Below are 22,374 nucleotides of genomic sequence, written 5' to 3'. Positions count from 1 at the left end.
TGGCTCTGTAGCTCCCGAGTCTCTGGACACTTGGCTGCTCACCAGGTATGAGAGGCGGCCCAGCAAGCACCTAGATGCTCAAAGGCAGAACCAAAATGATTCAACGACATGGTGAGACGTCCAGTAGGTTGGGAGTGGGAAAAGGAAGATGTTTTCCTGCTGATGCAGGAAATACGTGGAGAAGAGATAAAGAGGAGATCATTTGGGTTTGGGGCTTCGTTTTGTTTTTGTTTCTGAGCAGTGGAATTTTTTTCCCCCAAAGAATTCTTGAACAATACTTCAATATAGAAAACAGTTTTGTGGGTTTTTTTTTTTTTTTTTTTTTGAGGAACTCCTTTGATAGAAGCAGGGGCCCTGGGGGTTGAGCCAGCTTCCTCTTGGAGCAGGAGGGAGCCCTCCCATAATACTTACCCAGGGCCTTTGAGGCTTCTTGGAACACTTCTGGAAAACAGCAATTTAGTCCAGGCCCCCAGGATGGTGGGAGACACAGAAAAATGAGAGCTCAAGCTTTAGAGTCAAACTCGCCTGGTTTGAATCTGGTCGGGCTGCGAATTAGCTGTGTGATCTGGGACAGGTTATTTAAGTATTGTGAGCCTCAGATTCATCATCTGTAAAATGGGGAGAGGAAGTACAGAACTGCTACAACTGTTGAAAGACGAAGAACCTGCAAAGTACTGAGCACCGCGCTCAGCATTTAGTATAGTCTCAGTCATGGGAATTATTATCATTATTGTTTTTGTTATCAGTTGTCAAACATTTGGATTTTTTAAGACAAGCTGGAAATTTGGATTTTTAAGCATAGACCAGAAATTTGGATTTTTTGTTGAGGATCTCCCAATTTTTAAAATGTTAGCAAGTAGTTAATTGGGAAAACAAACAAACAAACAAAAACAGAAACAAAAATCAAAAAACCAAGCTAGCGATGATGTCCTCCAGCAGTCCATCGGGGACTCTGGAGTAAATAGTTACTGCATGATTACACGTGGTATGTGCAGTGTAGGGTTAAACATGTTTGTAGATCTGTGGATGGAGGAGGCTGAATTTTCCCAGAAGGGGAGCAGCAGGAGGTGGAGCAGCTTGGAGGGAGGAGGAGGCCCGGAGCTGTGCCTGGGTCCATGGCTGGGGTGTGGGTTGTGTCTAGAGATTGGAGCCTGCCATCCTGCTGAGGGGTAGATTCAGGTTTCTGGGGTGAGGAAACATTTTCTTCCCTAACCTGCTGTGATGGTACCAGGGTTTGCAAAGGAAAGACTGATCCTAGCACTTCCCAATTGCATTCAACTCAGGAGCTTCCTCACTGAGCCTATATTTATGTGAAATGTTATTATTTTCTTCATCATGGATTTTTTGCATCAATTTTGATTTTTTAAAAATATTGCATTTTAGGAGTTCCCGTCGTGGCTCAGTAGTTAACGAATCTGACTAGGAACCATGAGCTTGCAGGTTCGATCCCTGGCCTTGCTCAGTGGGTTAAGGATCCGGCGTAGCCATGAGCTGTGGTGTGGGTCGCAGACGCTGCTCAGATCTGGCGTTGCTGTGGCTCTGGCGTAGGCTGGTGGCTACAGCTCCGATTCGACCCCTAGCCTGGGAACCTCCATATGCCATGGGAGTGGCCCAAGAAATGGCAAAAAGACAAAACAAAAACAAAAACCCTGCATTTTAAAATTTTATTTATTTTTAATAGAAGCTTTATTAAGTGGGAAGACACAATATCTTTATAGGGTAATTGCTAAGGAGGTGAGTTCTAGAATTAGACTACCTGCATTTTAAGTTATCTTTAAAATTTGATTTATTTAATTGAAATATAGTTGATATACAATATTATGTTAATTTTAGGTGTGCAGCAAAATACCTTGACATTTAAATACATTACAAAATAATCACCGCTGTAAATCTGTTAACCATCTTTTCCTGTATAAAGTTATTGCAGTATTATTGACCATATTTTTTATGCTGTACATCCTCATAGCATTTATTTTATAACCTGAAAGTTTGTACCTCTTAATTCCCTTCACCTCTTTCTTCCACCCTCCATCCTCCACCCCTCTGGGAACCACCCACTTGTTCTCTGTATTTATGAGTTTGTTTTCATTTTTTTTGCTCACTTGTTTTTTACATTCCACATACAACTGAGGTCACGTGGTAATTGCTTTTTTCTGTCTGACTTATTTCATTTAGCTAATACCCTCTAGATCCATCCATGTTGTTACAATGTCAAGATTTCATTCTTTTTAACGGATGAGTAATATTCCATTGTGTATATGTGTCACACAACTTCTTTAACCATTCACCTATTGATGGACACTTGTGTTGTTTATACATTTTGGCTATTGTAAAAAATGCTGTAATAAATTTTGGGGGTGCATGTATCTTTTCAAATTATGTTTCTGTTTTCTTTGGGAAAAATACCCTGATGTGAAATTGCTGCATCCTATGGTAGTTCTATTTTTAACTTTTTGAGGATCCTCCATATTGTTTTCCACAGTGGCTATACCAGTTTACAGTCCCACCAACAGTACATAAGGGTTCATTTTTCTCCATATCATTGTCAACACTTGTTATTTGTTGTCTTTTTGATGTTAGCCATTCTGATAGTTGTATGGTGATACCTCACTTTGGTTTTGATGTGCATTTCTTTGATGATTGCTAACAGTAAGCATCTTTTCATGTGTCTGTTGGCCATTTGTATGTCTTCTTTGGAAAAATAGCTATTTAGGTCCTCTGCCCATTTTTAAATCAGATTATTTGTGTTTTTTGTATTGAGTTGTATTTCTTTATAATTTTGTATATTAACCTCTTATTGGATTTGTCATTTGCAAGCAGCCTCTCCCATTCAGGAGGCTGCCTTTGTTTGTGGATGGGTTCCTTTGCTGTGTAAAAACTTTTTAGTTTGATGTGGTCCTATTTGTTTACTTTTTGTTTCCTTGCTTGAGGTGACAAACTCAAAAAAGATTGCTAAGACCTACATTAAAGAGTGTACTGCCTACGTTTTCTTCTGGAAGTTTTATGGTTTCAGATCTTACATTACATTTAAGTCTTTAATCTATTTTCAGTTTATTTTTGTATATGGTGTAAGAAAGTGGTCCAGTTTTATTCTTTTGCATATAACTATCCAGTTTTCCCAGCATCATGTATTGAAGAGGCTATCTTCAACATTGTATATTCTCACCTCCTTTATCGTATATTTATTGACCATATTAGCATGGGCTTATTTCTGGGCAGTCAATTCTGTTTCATTGATATATGTCTTTTTTTTGTACCAATGCCATACTTTTTTGATTACTGTAGCCTTGAAGTATAGTTTTAAATCAGGAGCATATAACCTCCAGCTATATTCTTTCTTAAGATTGCTTTGGCTATTGAGGATCTTTAGTGGTTCCATACAAATTTTAGAATTATTAGTTCTAGTTTCATAAAAATGCCACTAGTATTTCACTAGAGATGCATTATATCTATAGATTCCCTTGGGTGGTATGGGGACTTAACAATATTAATTCTTCCAATCCATGAGGAAGGTATAACTTTTCATTTATTTGTGTTGTCTTCAATTTCTTTTATCAATGTCTTATACTTTTCTGACTACAGGTCTTTCACCTCCTTGGTTAGACTTACTCCTATTATTCTTTATGATGCAATTGTAAATGGGATTGTTTTCTTAATTTCTCTCTGATAGTTCATTATTAATGTATAGAAATGCAACAGATTTCTTTGTATTAATTTTGTATCCTGAAACTTCACTGAATTCATTTATTAGTTCTGACTGCTTTTTGGTGGTCTTTATGGTTTTCTATATAAAGTAACAGTCATCTGTAAACAGTGACAGTTTTACCTAACTTAGATGCCTTTTATTTCTTTTTTTTCCTTGATTTCAATGGCTAAAATTTCCAATACTAGTGTGAATAAAAGTTGTGAGTGTGGACACTTTTTTTTTTCTTTTATTTTTTATGGCCATGCCTGTGGCATATGGAAGTTCCCAGGCTAGGAGTCAAATCAGAGCTGCAGCTGCCAGCCTATGCCACAGCAACAACAATGCGGGATCCAAGCCACATCTGTGACCTATGCCACAGTTTGCTACAACACTGGATCCTTAACCTACTGGGTGAGGTCAGAGATCCAACCCACAGCATCATGGAGGCTAGTCAGGTTCTTAACCCACTGAGCCACAATGGAAATTCTGGGACTGGGCATCTTGTTTCTGATCTTAGAGGAAATACTTTCAGTTTTTTACCATTGAGTATGATGTTGGCTGTGGATTTTTCATATATAGTCTTTATTATGTTGAGGTATATTTCCATCTCTACACACTTCATTAAAAGTTTCATCAAAAACTTTTTCTGCATCTGTTGAGGTGATTGTATGACATTTATCCTTTGTTTTGTTAATATAGTGTATCACATTGTTTGGCTTGCAGATATTGAGCCATCCTTGTATCCCTGGGGAAGTTCCACTTGATCATGATGTATAATCCTTTTATGATAGTTTTAAATGAATTCTGTTTGCTAATATTTTGTTGAGAATTTTTGCTTCCATATTCATCAGTGATATTGACCTGTAATTTTCTCTCTCTCTCTCTCTTTTTTTTTTTTTCTCCTCCTGTGATGTCTTGATACGGTTTTGTATCAGGGTGATGCTGGCCTTGTAGTAAGTTTGGAAACATTCTTTTCTCTATAAATTTTTGAAATAGTTTTAGGAGGATGGGTGTTAACCGTTACTTAAATGTTTGGTAGAATTCACCTGTGAAAACTTCCTTGTTAGTATCGTGATGAGTATTCCTTCCTGTCATCTGTGAAGCCATCTGGTACTGGGCTTTTGTTGGAGGTTTTGAAAATTACTGATTCCATTTCATTACTGGTAATTGCTATGATCAGGATTTTTCTTTCTGATTCAGACTTGGAGGGTTGTATGTTTCTAGGAATTTACACATTTCTTCTAGATTCTCCAATTGTTAGAGTATAATTGTTCATAGTTATCTCTATGATCCTCTATTTATGCGGTATCAGTTGTAATTCCTTTCTCACTTCTGATTTTATTGGCTAGGCCCTCTCTCTTTTTTTCTTAATAAGTCTAGCTGAGTTTTACCAAGTTTTTATATCTTTTCAAAGAACCAGCTCTGAGTTTCAGTGATATTAAAAAAATTTTAATTCTCTATTTCATTTTTTTCTCCTCTGATCTTTAATATTTCTTTCTTTCTATTAACTTAGAGTTTTGTTTATTTTTCTTTCTTTAGTTGCATTAGGTATAAGGTTAGGTTTTTTTATTTGAGATTTATCTTGTTTCTGGAGACAGGACTGTATTGCTATAAACTTCCCTCTTATGACTGTTTTTACTGCATCCTATAGAGTTTGTAATATGTCTCCATTTTCATTCATCTCAAGGTATTTTTGAACTCTGATTTGTTCAGTGAGCTTAGTTAAATGATATAGCTAAAACTACTATTTATGTTTTTTCCAGTTTTTATCTTATAATTAATTTCTAGGCTCATGTCATTGTGGTCAGGAAAGGCACATAATATGATTTCAGTCTTCTTAAATTTATGGATGATCAGTCCATTATTGTAAGTGGGGTGTTAAAGTCCCCTGCTATTATTGTGTTACTATCAATTTTTCCCTTTATGTCTGGTAATATTTGCTTTATGTATTTAGGTGTTCCTATGTTGGGTGCACAAATATTATGTGTTATATCTTGTTGGATTGATCCCTTCATTATTTTGTAATACATTTCTTTGTCTCTCTTTATATTCTTTGTTTAAAAATCTGTTTTATATGATGTAAGTATTGCTACCCCAGCTTTATTTTCATATCCGTTTGCATGGAATATCTTTTCCCACCCCCTCACTTCAGTCTGTGTCATCTGAAGTGAGTCTCTCATAACAATATATATGTGATCTTGGTTTTTTTTTTTTAATCCATTCAGCCACACTGTGTCTTTTAATTGGAGCTTTTAATCCATTTACATTTAAGGTAATTATTGATAGGTATGTACTTATTGCCATTTTGGTCATTTTTTTCATAGTGTTTGTTTCTTCTCTTGCTCTCTTCCCTTATGGCGTTTTTTTGTTTTTTGTTTTTTCACATCTGTGCCATGTGGAAGTTCCCGGACAAGGGATCAAACCCACACTGCAGTTGCAACCCATGCCACAGCTGCAGCAATGCTGAATCCTTAACCTGCTGCGCCACAAGGGAACTTCCTCTTTCTTTGTGGTTTGATGACTATCGTTAGTTTTGATTCATTTTTCTTTACTTGTTATGCATCTATTACAGGTTTTTAGTTTGTGGTTACCACGAGGTAGGGGTGTGTGTGTGTGTGTGTGTGTGTGTGTGTGTGTGGATGTGTGGTGTGTGTGTGTGTGTGTGTGTGTTTTAAGTTGATGATCTCTTAAGCTCAAACACATTTTAACAGTCATATATTTTGACTTTTAACCCTCCTGGCGTGTTTTACGGGTTTTTTTTTTTTTTTTTTTCGTATTTTACAAGTTTAACATGTATGTTTCTTAACCTATTGTAAATATAGATAATTTTATTATTTTTTTTCCTTTAACCTTACTACTAGCTTTAGAAGTGATTGAGCCACTACCTTTTCTTATTGTTTGCCTTTACCAGTGAGATTTTTCCTTTCATAGTTTTCTCATTTCTAGTTGTGGCCTCTTCTTTTTCATTTTTTGTAAGGCTGGTTTAGTGGTGATGACCTCTTTTAGCTTTTACTTCTCTGTAAAACTCTTTATTGTTCCTTTAATTCTGCATAGACCCTGTCTTTACTTGAAACACTGGTTTTTTAATCATGGTTTTTTTTTCATTAATTTTGATTTTTAAAAAGTATTGTGTTCAAATAATATTTATCTCAACTTCTGAGCTTTTGGTTGTCCCCTTAATCTTTGTGTCCAAGGTGAGAACCTCGCTTGCCTTACTCTAGCCCCTGCCCTAGATCCCAGCGCCACGCCATGGTGTGGTGGATTGTCCATGTAACAGGCTGTCTTTTGGAGGCCAGGATTCAGCCCTCCCAGCTACCTGAGGGAAGGCAATCACCCAATGGCAGGTGGCTGCTCGGGAGTGCAGACCAATTTTTATTATAGCCAAAGCAAACAGTCTCTAAGAAACAAATCTATTAGGGGAGAGGAGGGGAGGAGCAAGACATCCCAAAGGCAAATAGTGTTTCCAGAAGACTGATTCTTTCGGATTCTTAGCACTTCTTATTTCTCCATTTCCTTAGGAAGCAAATGCATGGACTGACTTCTAGGAGACCAACTGCAGCTGTCAGCCCCTCAAGCTTACAAACACTTTTCCTTTTTGTTCCGTCAGGAAAGGTATAGAGATTTGATTCAGAGGAGCTCAGCTCTTCATGGAGAAAACTATTTTCCTTGAAGCCTTTCTCATCTGAGACTTCCACAAAGTCCCAGCACTGGGTCTGGAACTGCCTGCCGTGCCTACCCTGTGGCTTCCAGGCAGGGCAAGGTCTCAGGCGGTGGGGTCTGGTCTGGGAGACTGAACGCCTGTGCGTCAGTGAGGCTTGACATCTGCTCCACCAGGACAGGCAGAGCCACTCAGGGCACTCTCCCCACTGTGGGGCAGAGCGCCTTCTGGGCAGACGCCTGCAATGTGTCTGCTCTACTCAGACTCCTCCTATGGATGTGGACGTGCTTCATCCATGCCCACATAGCCCACCTGCCTTTGAACTGAAGGGCACGGCCTAGAATTTTGATCAGTAGGAGTTTTAGATGAGTTCAACTGTTTCAGACATAGAAGAAAAAAAAAAAGACCAACGCACTGAGCTTCTCCATTGCTTCCACCCAACTTATGAAATGAAACATTCCTAACACAATCAGAACAACTTGGATGTGCCTCCTAGCGAGAGGGAATGTATAAATGGAGGCATGGGAGTTCCTGTCGTGGCGCAGCAGGAACGAATCTGACTACGAACCGTGAGGTTGCAGGTTTGATCCCAGGCCTCACTCAGTGGGTTAAGGATCCCGTGTTACCGTGAGCTGTGGTGTAGACCGGCAGCTACAGCTCCCATTGGACCCTTCGCCTGGGAACCTCCAGATGCTGCGGGTGTGGCCCTAAAAAAAAAGAAAAAAAAAAAAGAGGCATATTCTAGGCAAGTAAAATGAATGTTCTACAGCACGTAAAATGAATGAGAACTACGCATATCATCACAGATAAATCTTAAATATATTGTTGAGCTTGATTCTTTCCATGAACGCTTCCCAAGAAAAGTTGAACTGACTCGCCTGTGCGAGCTCTCGGCTCAGCACACGACCGAGTGTCCCCACTCTCTTCTCTTCCTTTCTTTCCTCCTTCCTTTCCTCTCTCTCTTTTTCCCCTCTCCGTTCTCTTCTCTTACCTCCTCCACTCTTGGTTTATATTCTTCCTGCCTGACCTGTTTCTTTCCTTCTTACCTCTTCTCTTCACGGGAGAAGTCGGGTGTGAGTGTAAGTATGCGAGTGTGTGTGAGTGTGTGTGAGTGTGTGTGAGAGAGAGAGAAAGGAGTTAACACTAGCTGTGCCAGACCATACTGGATGCTGTACACACATTATTTCATATTCAATCCATTAATGTCCCCATTTTAAGAATGAGAAAACGGAGGCTCAGAGAGTTTGGAAAGTGGGTTGAGACCCTGAAACTTGTAAATAGCTGAGCAGAGAATCCAGACTCCGGGCCCCTCCCTCTCCCAGCACACAGCCTGTGTCATCTTCTGCCTTCTCTTTCTCCCGCCTTTTCTCTCCTTCCCTCTACGAGAATGTCCCATATCACCTTTTACAATTCCCAGTATTATTCTTATTATTATGCTTTCTGCTGTGCATTCCAAGGATGCCTTAGGTGAGTTTATCAACTGCTCTTGTGAACAAGATCTTATCTGGTCCTAACCCCCCCTGTGAGGCCACTTTACAAGCAAGAACCAGAACTCAGAGAGGCTGGGAATATGCTGAAAGCCACATAGCCACAAGCTGCTCTTCTGTTTCTGACTCTGAATCCTGGCTTTTTTGGTTACTCTGCTTCACCAAGACCTGAGAGTCCATTTGAAGTCAAGGGCTGGTTATTGGGGGCACACTATGCTTGTGAAACCAGACTCTGTCTTTAAATTTTGATATTCTGTTTATCATGATTTTTTTTTTTTTTTGCTTTTTGTGGTTACACCTCTGCATGTGTCAGTTCCCAGGCTAGGGGTCGAATCAGAGCTGCAGCTGCCGGCCCACGCCACAGCCACAGCCACGCAAGCTTTGAGCTGCGTTTGCAACCTATACCACAGCTCATGGAAACGCTGGATTCTTAACCCACTGAGTGAGCCCAAGGATCGAATCTGCATCCTCATCGGTATAGTCGGATTCGTAACCTGCTGAGCCACAACAGGAATCCTGTGCATCATGAATTTCTGACATTAATTTTGATTTTTTAAAGTATTGAATTCAAATGTTATTTATATTATTTATTTGATGGATGGGTTTATTCAATACCTTAAATTTTACACCAGAGGTGATGCCTTACCCTCCTCACCCTTGTCCCAGACCTACCTGTCTTTACCTGCCGTAGTTGCCTCCTTTATCCACAGTTTTGCTTTCCATGGTTTTAGTTACCTGACAGTTAACCTCAGTCAGGAAATAGTAAATGGAAAATCCCAGAAATAAACAATTCGTGAACTTTAAATCACACACCATTTTGAGTCACACGATGAAACCTCATGTTGTCCAGCTCCTCCTACCCAGGATGCATTTGTCTAGCACATCCCACCTTTCGTCGCTTGGTAGGTATCTGAGTTACCAGATCACTGTCATAGTATCGCAGTGCTTGTGTTCAAGTAACCATTTTTTGAAATGCCAGGTCCATAACCCACTGAGTGACAAGTAACCTTTATTTTACTTAATAATGGCCCCAAAGCACAAGAGTAGTGATGCTGGGAGTTAACCATGCTTAATTTGTAAATGAAACTTTATCCTAGGTATTTATGTCTGGAAGAAATGTAGTTATCTATAGTATATATATATATATAGTACTAGCCATGGTTTCAGGCATCCCCTGGGGAGTCTTGGAATGTATTCCGCACAGAGAAGAGGGAACCACTGAACCAGAATTACACTGTTGGCTTCTAACGAGGTGGCATGTGCAAGGGGGTTTTACAACAGTGCCGACTGGCCGCCTTTTCTGAATCATCTCCGTTAGTTTGGTTCATAGAGTCTCACTTCCCCAGGTCCCTTCTGGGAACCCTATCTGATCAGAATAATTCTGTAGGTGAGATCCTGGGTCTGTGCAGGGACAGAGATGCCTCAGAAAGAGGACACTTGCTTTCGCCCATGGGGCCCCTGCTGTTAGCTGACGTCCAGTGCTTTGAGCTGCTTAGAACAATGAAGTCTTTTTCTAGGAAGGGACTATTTGGGAATAACTTCCATGGATACCTCCTCACACACCCCTCCAACTCCTTCCTTTGGCTGTTCGCCTTTAGGGAAATAGAAGGAACAGCTTGATGGGGGTTTTTCCTAGAAAAGCCCTTCGATGGGCTCATTGTGAAAAAGGAGCTGTTTTTTTTTTTTTTTCTTTGATTAATCACAGTGTCCTGTTTCCCAAAGCAAATGTGGCCTTGGATCGTCCAATAAACACAGTCCCAAGGGAAGGGCCACTGCCGCCTGGAGCTTGACAAAGACCCCAAGACTTGTCAGGGGGTGGAGGGAAGCATACACAGCCCTGTCCTCAAGGACTCAGGTCTTTGTTTTTTAACCACTGAGGTTGCTCAGGTTACCCATTTCCTTTGTGTTTTTCTGCCAGTGTGAATAAGAGAAATAGTAGCTTTTAAAGATTTCTTTACAGTTCCTTGAAAGCGGGCTGGATGAAGTCAGCCAGAGAATTATATAACCTCAAAGCTCATTTAAAGCAACAGTGTCTTTCTATAGGGCTGTGGCGTTTCAGTTAACAGTTTTCATTACAAATTATAAAGAAAAGAGATACTAATTTTATGAAGAAAATAGAGAGACCCTCCCCATTCTTACTTTCTGTTCTTTCCCTGGAGGGATGCAATTCTTACTGGGTTGATTTAAAAAAAAAAGATAAGGAGTTCCCGTCGTGGCGCAGTGGTTAATGAATCTGACTAGGAACCATGAGGTTGCGGGTTCGGTCCCTGCCTCATCTCAGTGGGTTAAGGATCCGGCATTGCCGTGAGCTGTGGTGTAGGTTGCAGACGAGGCTTGGATCCCGCGTTGCTGTGGCTCTGGCATAGGCCAGTGGCTACAGCTCTGATTCGACCCCTAGCCTGGGAACCTCCATATGCCGCGGGAGTGGCCCAAAGAAATAGCAAAAAAAAAAAAAAAGATAGAAAGATACAAAACCTCTTTCAAGAAAGGCAATCTCATGTTAACCTCAGGCAGTCATAGCATACTTAATCTTGTTTGAATACAGAAGAAAAAAATAGTAAAGAGAAAAGCTTTCGAAAGCATTTGTTTGTTTTAATTTAAGAGTCGTGGGAATTTTATAAATATTCAGCTGTTTTCTCCTTCAAAGGGAGCCGAGCCTTTGAGGTAGGGAAGGATTCAAGCATCAGATAATCTGCTGTGACACTGTCTTCTGTGATGCTTTAGTACCTCTCAAAGTGCAAACCATGCATTACTTCGATTGCTCTCCACACTCCCTGACTTGTTTTTTTCTTTCTTTCCATTTTAGAGATAAGAAAACGGAGGCCTGAGGATTCTGTGACTTGCCTGGCATCCCACAGCTCACCTGGAGGCCAGATTCTGAGATTCTGTCACTGGTGCCACCTCAGAAGGCCCCCTTGTCCTTTCTTCTACACCAGTGGTTCTCAACTAAGGGCGACTTTGCCTTCCAGGGGACATTTGGCCGTGTCTAGAGGTATTTTGGGGTTGTCACAACTGGGGGGGGTGGGGCGGGGCACAGGTGGAGGTGCCTCTGGCATCCAGTGGGCGCGGAGGCCGAGGATGCTGCGAAGCATCCCGTGGTGCACAGTGGGCTCCCCCAGGAAGTATCCAGCCCCAAATGTCAATGGCACAGTGGCTGAGAAGCCGTGGTCCCTCCCGTGCCCCGCATCACAGGGAAACTCCAACCTTCAGGAGTTGCCGGCGGTCCTCTGCCCACTGCCAGGCTTGGCCTCTCTCCCCTGGCTGCCACAAGAGTTAGAGCCACTGTCTAGAATGCCCTTTGGCAGTGGCCAAGTGTCCCCTGCAGCGTTTCCTGCGGGACATGCCATGCATCCACCAGAGCTGATGTGCAGTATAATTTATAGTCACGGGGCGCCTGTCTTCATTCAGCAGCAAGCCCGCTGGCAGCCGCCCTGCCAGGAAGAAATTGAGTTCCGCAGAGGCCCGCAGCCCCCGCCAGCTGACAGCCCATGGTGTGTGGGGACGGCTGTTGCTTGGCGGCACCTGGGAACAGGCCGGGTGAGATGGCCTGAGCACGTGGTCTCCCCTTCCGACCGACCCATCCGTCAGCAGCAGCCCCTGCCAGAAGATGGCCTATTGAACATTTCCAGGAATAGCGCTGCCAAGCCTGTCAACTGCTTTCTTGGAAATACACTCAATAAGGATGGCGGGCCTCCAGCAGGGAGAGCAGAAAGCCCGGCCTGGACCGAGCTGCTCGGCAACGGCCGCGCCTGCCTGCGGGCCCGGGTCAGCACCTCGGGGAAGGGGAGCCGCGCGCCCTGGCCTTTGGAGCCCAGCAGCTTCTGGAGGCATTTAAAAAGATTCTCAGTGTGGACGGGAAGTGGTCACGCCTTTTGGAAGGTCAGGCCCTGCTGACTTCATGCAGCTCTGTGACCTTTCCTCGCTGGCTGTGTTTATTTAGACACCAGCAGCCAGGAAGGCCATCAGGCCTGGAGGCCAGGTATTAACTAGGTATTAACTGTCAGCAGGGACCGACCTCAGCGTCATCTGGGGAGGCTCGCTGTCACTCCCTCCCTTACAAGCTTCACTCCTAAATAGAGCCAAAAGAGCATGAGAAAGGCGGAGTGTGTTTTGTCAGCCCCCTACCCTGCACCATTGTGACCCCATTGCTGAGAAGATGTAGCAAACAAGAGGCAAAGATGTGAGAAGGAAAGTAAAATACTGTAATTCACCATCCACCCCCCCGCCCCAGTAACCTTTTCCCTCAGAGGCCTGACATTCCTGTTGAAATTTGATCACCTGGGACCTTCTGCTCTGGGAGGTACAGCCTCTCCAAGGTCTGGGGTGCCCAGGGGTTGCCAGGCTTGGGAATGCCCTAAGAAGGCCACCTGCCTTCAAAGAAAAGCTCCTTGAAGATAGAAGCAACATATAAAAACAAGAGACCCCAAACTCTGCTGTCTGGAGTGTAAGGGTTCAGGGAATATTGGTTCCTCATCTTTTTAAAATAGTAATAGAATTAGAGTTTATCATGGAGTGGTTATAGGACATCTTTTCATTTCTTTCTCTCTCTCTTTGCTTTTTTTTTTTTTTTTTTAAGGCCATACCCGTGGCATATGGAAGTTCCTGGGCTAGGGGTTCAATTGAAGCTACAGCTGCCAGCCTACACCACATCCACAGCAACACTGGATCAGAGTCGTGTCTGTGACCGACACTGCAGCATGTGGCAATGCCAGATTGTTAACCCATTGTGTGAGGCCAGGGATGGAACCTGCATCCTCGTGGATATTAGTTGGTTTCTGAACCCACTGAGCCATAATGGCAACTCCGGACATCTTTTCATTTCTAAAAGCCACTGACTCATCGGGCAAACGTTATTCAAGGCCCACACTGAGACAGAGTTAGTTGGGGGTAGGGCTGCCAAATACAATATCAGACACCCACATAAATTTAAATTTCAGAAAAGCAACAATTTTTTTGGTTTAAGTTTATTGAAAATTCAAATTTGTCTGGCACTGTGTGTTTGTATTTGTTAAATGTGGTCACTTCTATTTGAAGAGATAAATCAACCTAGTTGTTAAGTTAATAATGGGAAATATCAACACAGATTCAACATGTATGAAAGATCACAGCTTTTAGGAGAAGAGGAAGACAGGGGAGGGGAGGGTTGCCAGAAAGTGGGAGAGAGAAAGATCGGGAAGAAAGGGAGATAGGCAGAGAGAAGGAGAAGAAACATCTCAAGAAAGAAAAATAGGGAGTTCCCGTCATGGAGAAAAAAAAAAAATCTCAAGAAAGAGAAATAGGGAGTTTCCATCACGGCACAACAGAAAGGAATCCAACTTGTATCCATGAGGATGCAGGTTCAATCCCTGGCTTCACTCAGTGGATCGGGGATCCTGCATTGCCCTGAGCTGTGGTGTAGGTTGCAGACACGACTTGGATCTGGCATTGCTGTGGCTGTGGTGAAGGCCAGGGGCTGTAGGCTGGTGGCTTTCCAATTCGACCCCTATCCTGGGAATGTCCATATGCCATGGATGTGGCCCTAAAAAAAAAAAAAAGAAAGAAAGCGGGGGAGAAAGAAAGAAAGAGAAAGAGCAAGTCCTGTGGAGAGAGAGGAAAACAGGAACATCTCTGACGGATTTAAAATGCTGGTAATTAGGAGTCTTCCACGGGGGGCATTTCCATGGGATGTGCCACTTCCTTGGCTGACCACAGTGACCACTAGGGAGATAGGAGTCCTTAAGCTGTGGTGGCAGCATCTAGGTCACTATTACCCTGGAGGCAGGTTGAAACCAAACCTAAGACTATATCCAACCCTAAGACCTGTCCCCACCACACACCACACCCACACCCACCTTACTGTTGTTAAAAGGTGGTAGATTTTCAAAGAATTGGAATCTGAACAATAAAATGGAACCACGACTCTATGAAACTTTTCGGTTGCTGATGATGATTCAGAAAATCAGTAGCTTCTTTTGCTTTGGGGTGAAAGTGGTGAGGAGCAGGACGTGTGTGCGGACAGCAGAAACTTCCTGAGTTATTAGCACCCTTGTCCTCTGATCTGCAGAAGGGTGGCCAGATGGGCCTCATCCAAAGAGAGAAAAATCTTGGCAGGCTTCTGGGGAATGAGAGAGGTGGGCCTTCTTAGAAGCTGTCATGGTGGTGGTGGTGGCAGTGGTGGGACAGTGGGGACCCTGCCTAGGAGCCCTCCATCACACATGTACCTGCGGAAGGGACAAGGGGCTGCCTCTGGTCACCCGGGCTGCACCTTTACCTTAGCTGTGTAAGATCAGAACTGGGGAGTAGGTCTCCCCATAAACTCCAGTGGGGAGCAGAGGAGAGCGGCCCCCTGTGTTACGACTCTGTTCTAGGCACCTGCTCAAACTGTGTCCACTCAGGACGTTGGCATCACAACAGTAACGAAGACTCACGAGCATCTTCTGTGGGCCAGGCATGCAGGAGGTACTCCTATACACTAGCCCATCTGGCCCTCAACAACTGCCTGATGTTGTAGTATTATTATGATTATTATTCATATTACTGTTTCCCTAATTTAAAGAAACAATGACTGCCAAAAAGTTAAATTGTTGTTTCAAAGTCAGCTGATTAGGGAGATTTGCCTCCAGTCTCCCTAACTCCCAGTCAGTTGGCAGGGGTCAAATTCCAGCCCCATTACTTACAAGCTGTGTGACCTTGGGTAAGTTACTTAACCTCTCTGTGCATCTGGTGCATCATCTATAAAATGGGGATAAAAAAAGTATCTAGCCCATGAAGTTGCTGTGAAGCTTTAATGAATTTATGTCAAGCACAGGGAACCAAGTACTTTGTTTCCCTTGCTTTATCCAATCCTCCAACGATCGTTGAAGTAGCTAATATTATCCGTATTTACATAAGAGGAAATTCAAGCCCAGAGGGGCTGATTAGCTTGCTCGAGGTCAGTAGTGGGAAAGCTGAGACTCCAACCCAGACAGACTGATCCATAACCTATATTGAGAGAGTCTCCCTCCTGTCTCTACACTATTATGTGTTCATGTCTTTCACAACTGGGACATTGTGCAGGTGGCATTTTTGTATACTTATACTTGTGAACAAGGTACAGAATCTTCCTTAAAGCTACCAAATACGGAGTTCCCATTGTGGTTCAGCAGAAAGGAATCTGACTAGCATCCATGAGGATGCAGGTTCAATCCTGGCCTCACTCAGTGGGTTAAGGATCCAGCATTGCCCTGTGCTGTGGTGTAGGTCGCAGACGCAGCTCAGATCTGGCATGGCTGTGGCTGTGGTGTAAGCCCTAGCCTGGGAACCTCCATATGCCGTGGGTGAGACCCTAAAAAAAAGACAAGAAAAAAAGCTACCAAATACTTATTCCTCAGAGTAGAATTTCTCAGAAGACAACGTTTTTGAAATTTCTATCTCAGCTTGTTGAGAATGGCTCTAGTAATCAGGCGAGGCAAGGCTACGGTGTCGTAGCAAATTAGCCCTGAAACCTCAGTCATATATCACAACAAAGGTTTATTTCTCCCTCACAAAAAGCCTAAGGACGTTTCCAATGTGCACTGACCTTGTGGCTCCACGCAAGCATCCACGGTCACAGCCAAATGAGATGGAGGAAGTGGAGAAGATGCTTCCATCACCTGCCATGGTCTGGCCTGACATACGCCTCTCCCGCTCACAGCCCATTTGGCAGAATGGTCCTGTGGCCCCAACCAATGCAAGCGAGGAAGTGAGGCGGGGAGCACATGGATTTTCCCCTCCCAGAGTCTCTACCTCACTGGCCAAACCCGACTTCAAGTTAAGAGCGACTGCTGGCAACTTTACTAACCAGGTTACAAGAACCCCTTTCTTGCGAATTATAGTCGCATGGTTCTTTGAAGTGGCGCCTCTTTATTTGTTCATTCAATAAATATTTATGGAGTGTTCCCTCTCTGCCAGATACTTTCGGGACCCTGTGAAGATGGCAGGAAACGAAACAGAGCAAAACTATTACATTCATGGTAGTAACATTCCCGGGGGCAATGGGGGAAGATAGGTAACCCGCCGAATGAGCAAGTGAAAGAATAGACCAGGTGTTGGTATGGACGGTGGAGAAAGATAAATCAGGGAAGGGGGGATCAAGGTGTGTGTGGGGGCACTGGGGGGACAATTTCGAACAGGACGGCAGGGAAGGTAACGTTTGAGCAGACATCCAAAGAGTGCAAGCAGGCTCTGGGGTAAAAGCCTTTTAAGAGGAGGTGAGTGGTGCCGAGGAGACTGCCTGGCAAGTCAGAGGACATCAGGGTGCCTGAGACGGAGAGCAGGAGACAAGGTCGGGAAGGGCTGGGGGTGGGAGGTGCTGGCCCCTGAGGGCCTTGGGACCTGTAAGGACTTGTGCTTTTGACTCCTGCTTAAAAGCCTCACTTTTCGGAGTTTCCGTCGTGGCTAAGTGGTTAGGGAATCCAACTGGAACCATGAGGTTGAGGGTTCAATCCCTGGCCTCGCTCATTGGGTTAAGGATCTGGCATTGCCGTGAGCTGTGGTGTAGGTTGCAGACGCAGCTCGGATCTTGTGTTGCTGTGGCTGTGGCTGTGGCGTAGGCCAGTGGCTACAACTCCGATTAGACCCTTAGCCTGGGAATCTCCATATGCCGCAGGAGTGGCCCTAGAAAAGACAGAAAAAAAAAAAAAAAGCCCACTTTTCCCTCCTGTGCTCAGAACCTGGTCCTGCCTCCTCCCCCACCTGCCAACACATACACTGTTTCTCTGTCGGGCCCCCGGCAGCCGTGACTCTCACGTTGGAGAGTCATCAGGACCACGGGGGAAGGGCGGAAAATCGGATGGCTGGGGTCCACCCCTGAGTTTCTGAGGCAGGGCCTGGGAACTGCCACTCTAACAAGCTCCCAGGTAATGCCGATGCGGCTGGCGCGGGGACCACACTCGGAGAACTCCCACTTGCAGCGTGACAAGCGCTCCCTTTCATTTGGACTTTTCCACTTATTTCCTCAGGAAAGCACGGCTGGCGTCCTGGGCAGCACCAGCTGCACACTTGGAAAAAGGAAAATACAGACCCCTTGTTCAAAGAGCAGGGGAAAAAAAAAGGCAGTTAAAGGTAAGATATTAAGCTTTTCCTTTTTAAATACTTTATTATTGATAAAATATAGTGAGGAATGATGCTATATGAGTAACAACACAAATTGGAATGGCAAGACATATTTTCGATGTCATAATTTTATGTAATACAATAAATAATACTGTTCCTGTGATACCAAAGTTTTTTTCTGGTTTGCTTTCCTACATATTCATTCATTCATGAGGTCATAAAAACTTGTACTTTGAGTAACTTAATTTTCAATTGATATAATTGAAAGCAATGTCATTTGCTGTTGGTAAATACAAGATTACAAATACTTCTTGATAAATTTAATTTTAACAATTAAAATCTACTAATGCAATTGTTACCAGGGCAGATAAGAGAGTTTTATCGTTTATGACAACACTGGGATACACGTCTGATAAATTACTTTGAAATTTAAATTTTAGAACATCTAGAGATGATAATTCCTTGGACTATTTTCTACAAATAACTCTTCATACACATCAGTTTCATGTAATTCTGAATTTAATATGTGAATTTATATTATTTAGGAATAATTAAATAAATACTATTAAATAGCATTTGTATTATTTAAATCAGTTAATTATATGTTTTTTCACACAAATTTAATATTAGGATTTTCTCTGACAATTCCTGCAACTTGTGAAAGTCAATAAGAAACCCAGAGTGGCTTCATGATTTTCATATGATTCAAAATGCCTGCTTATACATTCTATGACTATGTCTTTAAATGTAAGAACATTCATTTAAATATTGTCTTCCTTGTTAATTGCTGGTTTATCTGAAACTTTGTATAAAGATGGTTCTTTTGAATGGAACCATCTTTACATTTCATTTCTCAGCCCAAGGGTATCTGGCTTGCAAAACTGCCACGTTTTCAAAACCAGAAATTCTAAATTCTTTGAAGAATTTTAGGAAGTCCCTGGTATGCTTTATTGCAGTGTCAGTGTGTACACCCTAAATTCATAATAATTTACTGACAAGCTTTACTACCTTGAGAGTCCTGGTCCTCAGATTTGAGAGTTAATATTTATGCAGATGCCACAGGGACAAGCTCTGGGGACAGTTAGGTAAGCCAATCTCCCACCATGCATCCCAACACTGTCCTTGGAACCCCTCCCCTCTCCCACAGCTGCCACTGCTGCCACTACCACTGTATCTGCTACTGCTGCTGCCACCATCAACCATTCTGGGTCCAGGTCCCAGGCAGGGCTGCCCCTCATTGCCCCACGGGGCTCTGAACAGCCCCAGATGTGCGCATGCTCGACAGATGGCCAGGCCAGCTGCTTGGTGCTGCCCGCTGCCAGGCCTGTGTGCTTGAGGCCCTACATGAATGCACTAACACCTGGCCCAAAAGCTCAGCTCACACCCACACTCCATTGTCCCTTCTGACTTCACAAGTTCAAATAGAACATCATTAAGAATTTCAAGATGCTGACAATGGAGCATTAAAGCAAGGACGATGTTCCCTCTGAGTGGGCCCTGCTTGCACATGCACAAAGCTGATCCCGCTCCTGGACTCAGTGGCTTACCCTAGCTTTCCCCATGGAGCATCTTAGATTATTCTCTAACAATGCATCATCCTCAATTATTTAATATTTGTTTTTCCGACTAGACCAGGATTAGCAAACTACGACCTACTGGCTGAACCCTGCCTGCTGCCTGTTTTTGTAGTGAAGTTTTACTGGAACATACCAGCACTCATTTATTTGGGTATGGTCTGTGGCTGTTTTCATATCACAAGGCAGAGCTGAATAATGCAGCAAGGAATGTTTGGTCCAAGAAGCCTAAAACATTTGCTGTTGGTCTTTCACAGAATTTAACACTAGACCGTAAGATCCCTGAAGGCAGGAATCATGTCTGGCTACACAGTGCCAGGCATGTAGAAAAGGCTCAGTCGACACTTGCTAGGGAAAAAAAAAAAAAAAAAAAAAAAGAATTAAAAAATGAATACATAGAGAACTCAGTAGATTTTGAAGTAATATATCTTAAAGAAAACCATGTAAATTTTGTTTGATTTCATTTTGGGGGTTGCATTTAAAAACTGTGTTTACAGTTGCTTACCACACTGTGAAATTGACTCCCAAGAAAATGTGAGGTGTCTGTCTTGTAGCTTGGCGTACCCCCCACACAGTGATATATACTCCAGTCTGAAGAAGCGCAAGCATTGAACATACATCATTCCTCATTCAGTAATGATTCATTGAGGAGTTCCCGTTGTGGTGCAGTGGAAACGAATCTGACTAGTAACCTCTCTCAGGGGGTTAAGGATCTGGTGTTGCTGTGAACTGTGGTGTAGGCTGGCAGCTGTAGCTCCGATTCGAGCCCTAGTTTGGGAACCTCCATATGCGTGGGTGCGGCCCTAAAAAGTAAACAAAGAAACAAACAAATGATTCATTGAGCAAAGCATGGGACTCGCCATTTTGACAGGAGTGACAATTCACATTTGTATCTTATCCAAGAGGCTGTTAGAGCCTATAGATCAAAGGAGAAAGGACGCACAAATATACATCATATACATAAGCAAATATAATGACCATGTTCAGGGTGGAAGGAAATTTCTGGACCAAGGGCTATCAGAGTCAGGACACATTCCTTTGGGCTGTGAAATCAGAAAAGGTTCTCATCAGTCATTCTGTTTGGTCTCAGATCCAATCTCTGACTTTCTTCCGATTTGCTCTGCACTGCAAGGAGCTGACTCCTGCAAACTTCATTTCCCTGGCTGTCCTGCCAACCGCTGCCAGCTAGATTCCATCACTTGGAGGCCACAGAGAAAGACTGGAGGACTGGAGGAAGGGAGGAGCCAGGTATTTCTCCTTGCATCTGAGCCTCAGTTTTCTCCCCTGTACAATGAAAAAACAAAAACAAAAACCAGAAACACAAAAAACCCCAATAGTATCTTTTCCCAGGTTTCTGTGAGAAATAAGGCATGCAAAATGCTTAGCACAATATCTTCTATATAAAATAAACATTCAAGGGCCAGAGCTGTTACTGCTTTTAGCCTTGCTTTGGTAAGTGGGAAAGTGCAGTGATCAGTTAGTGATGTCTGCCAAGAGTGCAGTGTGGTAGAGTAGTGATATGTAAGAGGGGTACTTACCAAGCCCAGGATCTTGAAGCTGTATTGAGAGATCTGGCAAATGACTTCGACAGACTGGTAAGGTCTTGGGAGAAATGGAAGATCTGGGATGGTGATATCAAAAGTAGACGTGGACGATGAAAGAGAAAGTTGAGGAGAGAAGATTCTGAATTCATTTTTAGACAAGGTGTTGAGCTTTTTCCAAAAAAATAAACCCCAAAGCAAAAGCAGTGATACCCTTGAGGGAACCTCAAGAGATTGGGGATTTTGATAGAAATACTGGTGTGCGGTGAGTTAGCAAAGAAAACCATTATACCAGCTACATGCTCAGACCTTACAGACAACTGGAAACCGATGTGGGAGACCATGGAAGCCCCAGTTACCAAAGTCTGGTCTCCTCTTCATAGGAGAAACCATTGTTCTTTGCTTAGTGAGTCTTCCCTGCTCAGGCTTCTCTCTGTTTCTGTCTCTTTCCAGTTTTCCTCCTCTTGCTTCTGTGCTGTGGTTAGAATCTGTGTCTTGCATTCAAGATGATTGGACTTGAGTGTACCATTTAGTATGGAGTTTCTCAACTGGGTTGTGTCCTCAGCTCAGGCCGCCTCCCCGTTTCCTTAGGTCTGGCCTTTATTGGATTGGCTTCTGGTCTTTGGCTATGTGTAGCAGCCTCGGCCAGCATAGCAATCACCTGACACAAAGTCTCAAGGTCCACCCTTTTCAGAATGAGCTGTGTAACCAACTGTGAAACCAGTGGGTTTCATGGTGTAGACATGGTAAGTGAGTTGGAGATATCAGCGAGATCTCTATGAAGCTGGAAAAGTAAGATGGGTTGTGGTTGAGAGAGCATCGAGGAGACTTAATTACATCTGATATTATACATCTCATGCAAATTTGATCAGAAAATATCAAAACCTGTCCAAGGCTCAGGGCAAAGAAATCAGAAGTTATTTACGGCGGGGGGGGAGAGATGGTTCTTCCAGTGGAATCCAGAAAATTAGACACTTTACATAGGAAGAGATTTTCTTACTGTTCTTCATAGGAACTTCACTAATTTCTTAGAGGAACATCTTAGAAATTGGCTTGGAAGGTTGGGTGTGGTGAGGTTAGGGTTTTCTTACTGCTCAGAGCAAAATAGTCTACAGTTAAGAAAACAAACAAAACAACCCAACCTTCTGTGACTCTTCCCAGAACTCTTCAAATCCAGGACATCCATCACACCGTTGGAATTTGAGGGGCCCACCAGAGCTTGCAATACGCATATTCTAAGGAGAAGCTGATACAAGCCCACTCATTTGTATTTCTTTAAACACAAAGTGAGGAAGGAAAAAAAAAAGGAAGAAGAGAAGAAAAAAGTTAAAGGAAAAAAATTAAAAGAAAAAACCCAATGTTTTGAAAATTTATCATT

The 22,374-nt window shown here is 43.0% G+C and overlaps 1 protein-coding gene across 4 annotated transcripts in view; it reads left to right on the top strand.

The window, feature by feature from the left end:
- The window catches only part of CRADD (CASP2 and RIPK1 domain containing adaptor with death domain), a 222,812-nt gene extending 200,760 nt beyond the window's left edge, over window positions 1-22,052 (top strand). Inside the window, exons 3-5 of one of the 4 annotated variants that reach the window (XM_021092769.1) lie at window positions 11,637-11,822; window positions 17,788-17,890; window positions 20,588-22,052. In XM_021092769.1, coding sequence (XP_020948428.1) covers window positions 11,637-11,822; window positions 17,788-17,888 — 287 coding nt within the window. In that variant the 3' untranslated portion in view covers window positions 17,889-17,890; window positions 20,588-22,052. Of the gene's footprint in view, window positions 1-11,636; window positions 11,823-12,238; window positions 13,403-17,787; window positions 17,891-20,545 lie in introns of those variants that run through there. The other 3 variants (XM_021092768.1, XM_021092773.1, XM_021092771.1) reach the window with 3 other exon arrangements.

This window comes from Sus scrofa, chromosome 5 (genome assembly GCF_000003025.6).
Source record: "Sus scrofa isolate TJ Tabasco breed Duroc chromosome 5, Sscrofa11.1, whole genome shotgun sequence".
Classification (NCBI taxonomy): domain Eukaryota; kingdom Metazoa; phylum Chordata; class Mammalia; order Artiodactyla; family Suidae; genus Sus; species Sus scrofa.
This window is presented reverse-complemented; position numbering and strand designations above follow the sequence as displayed.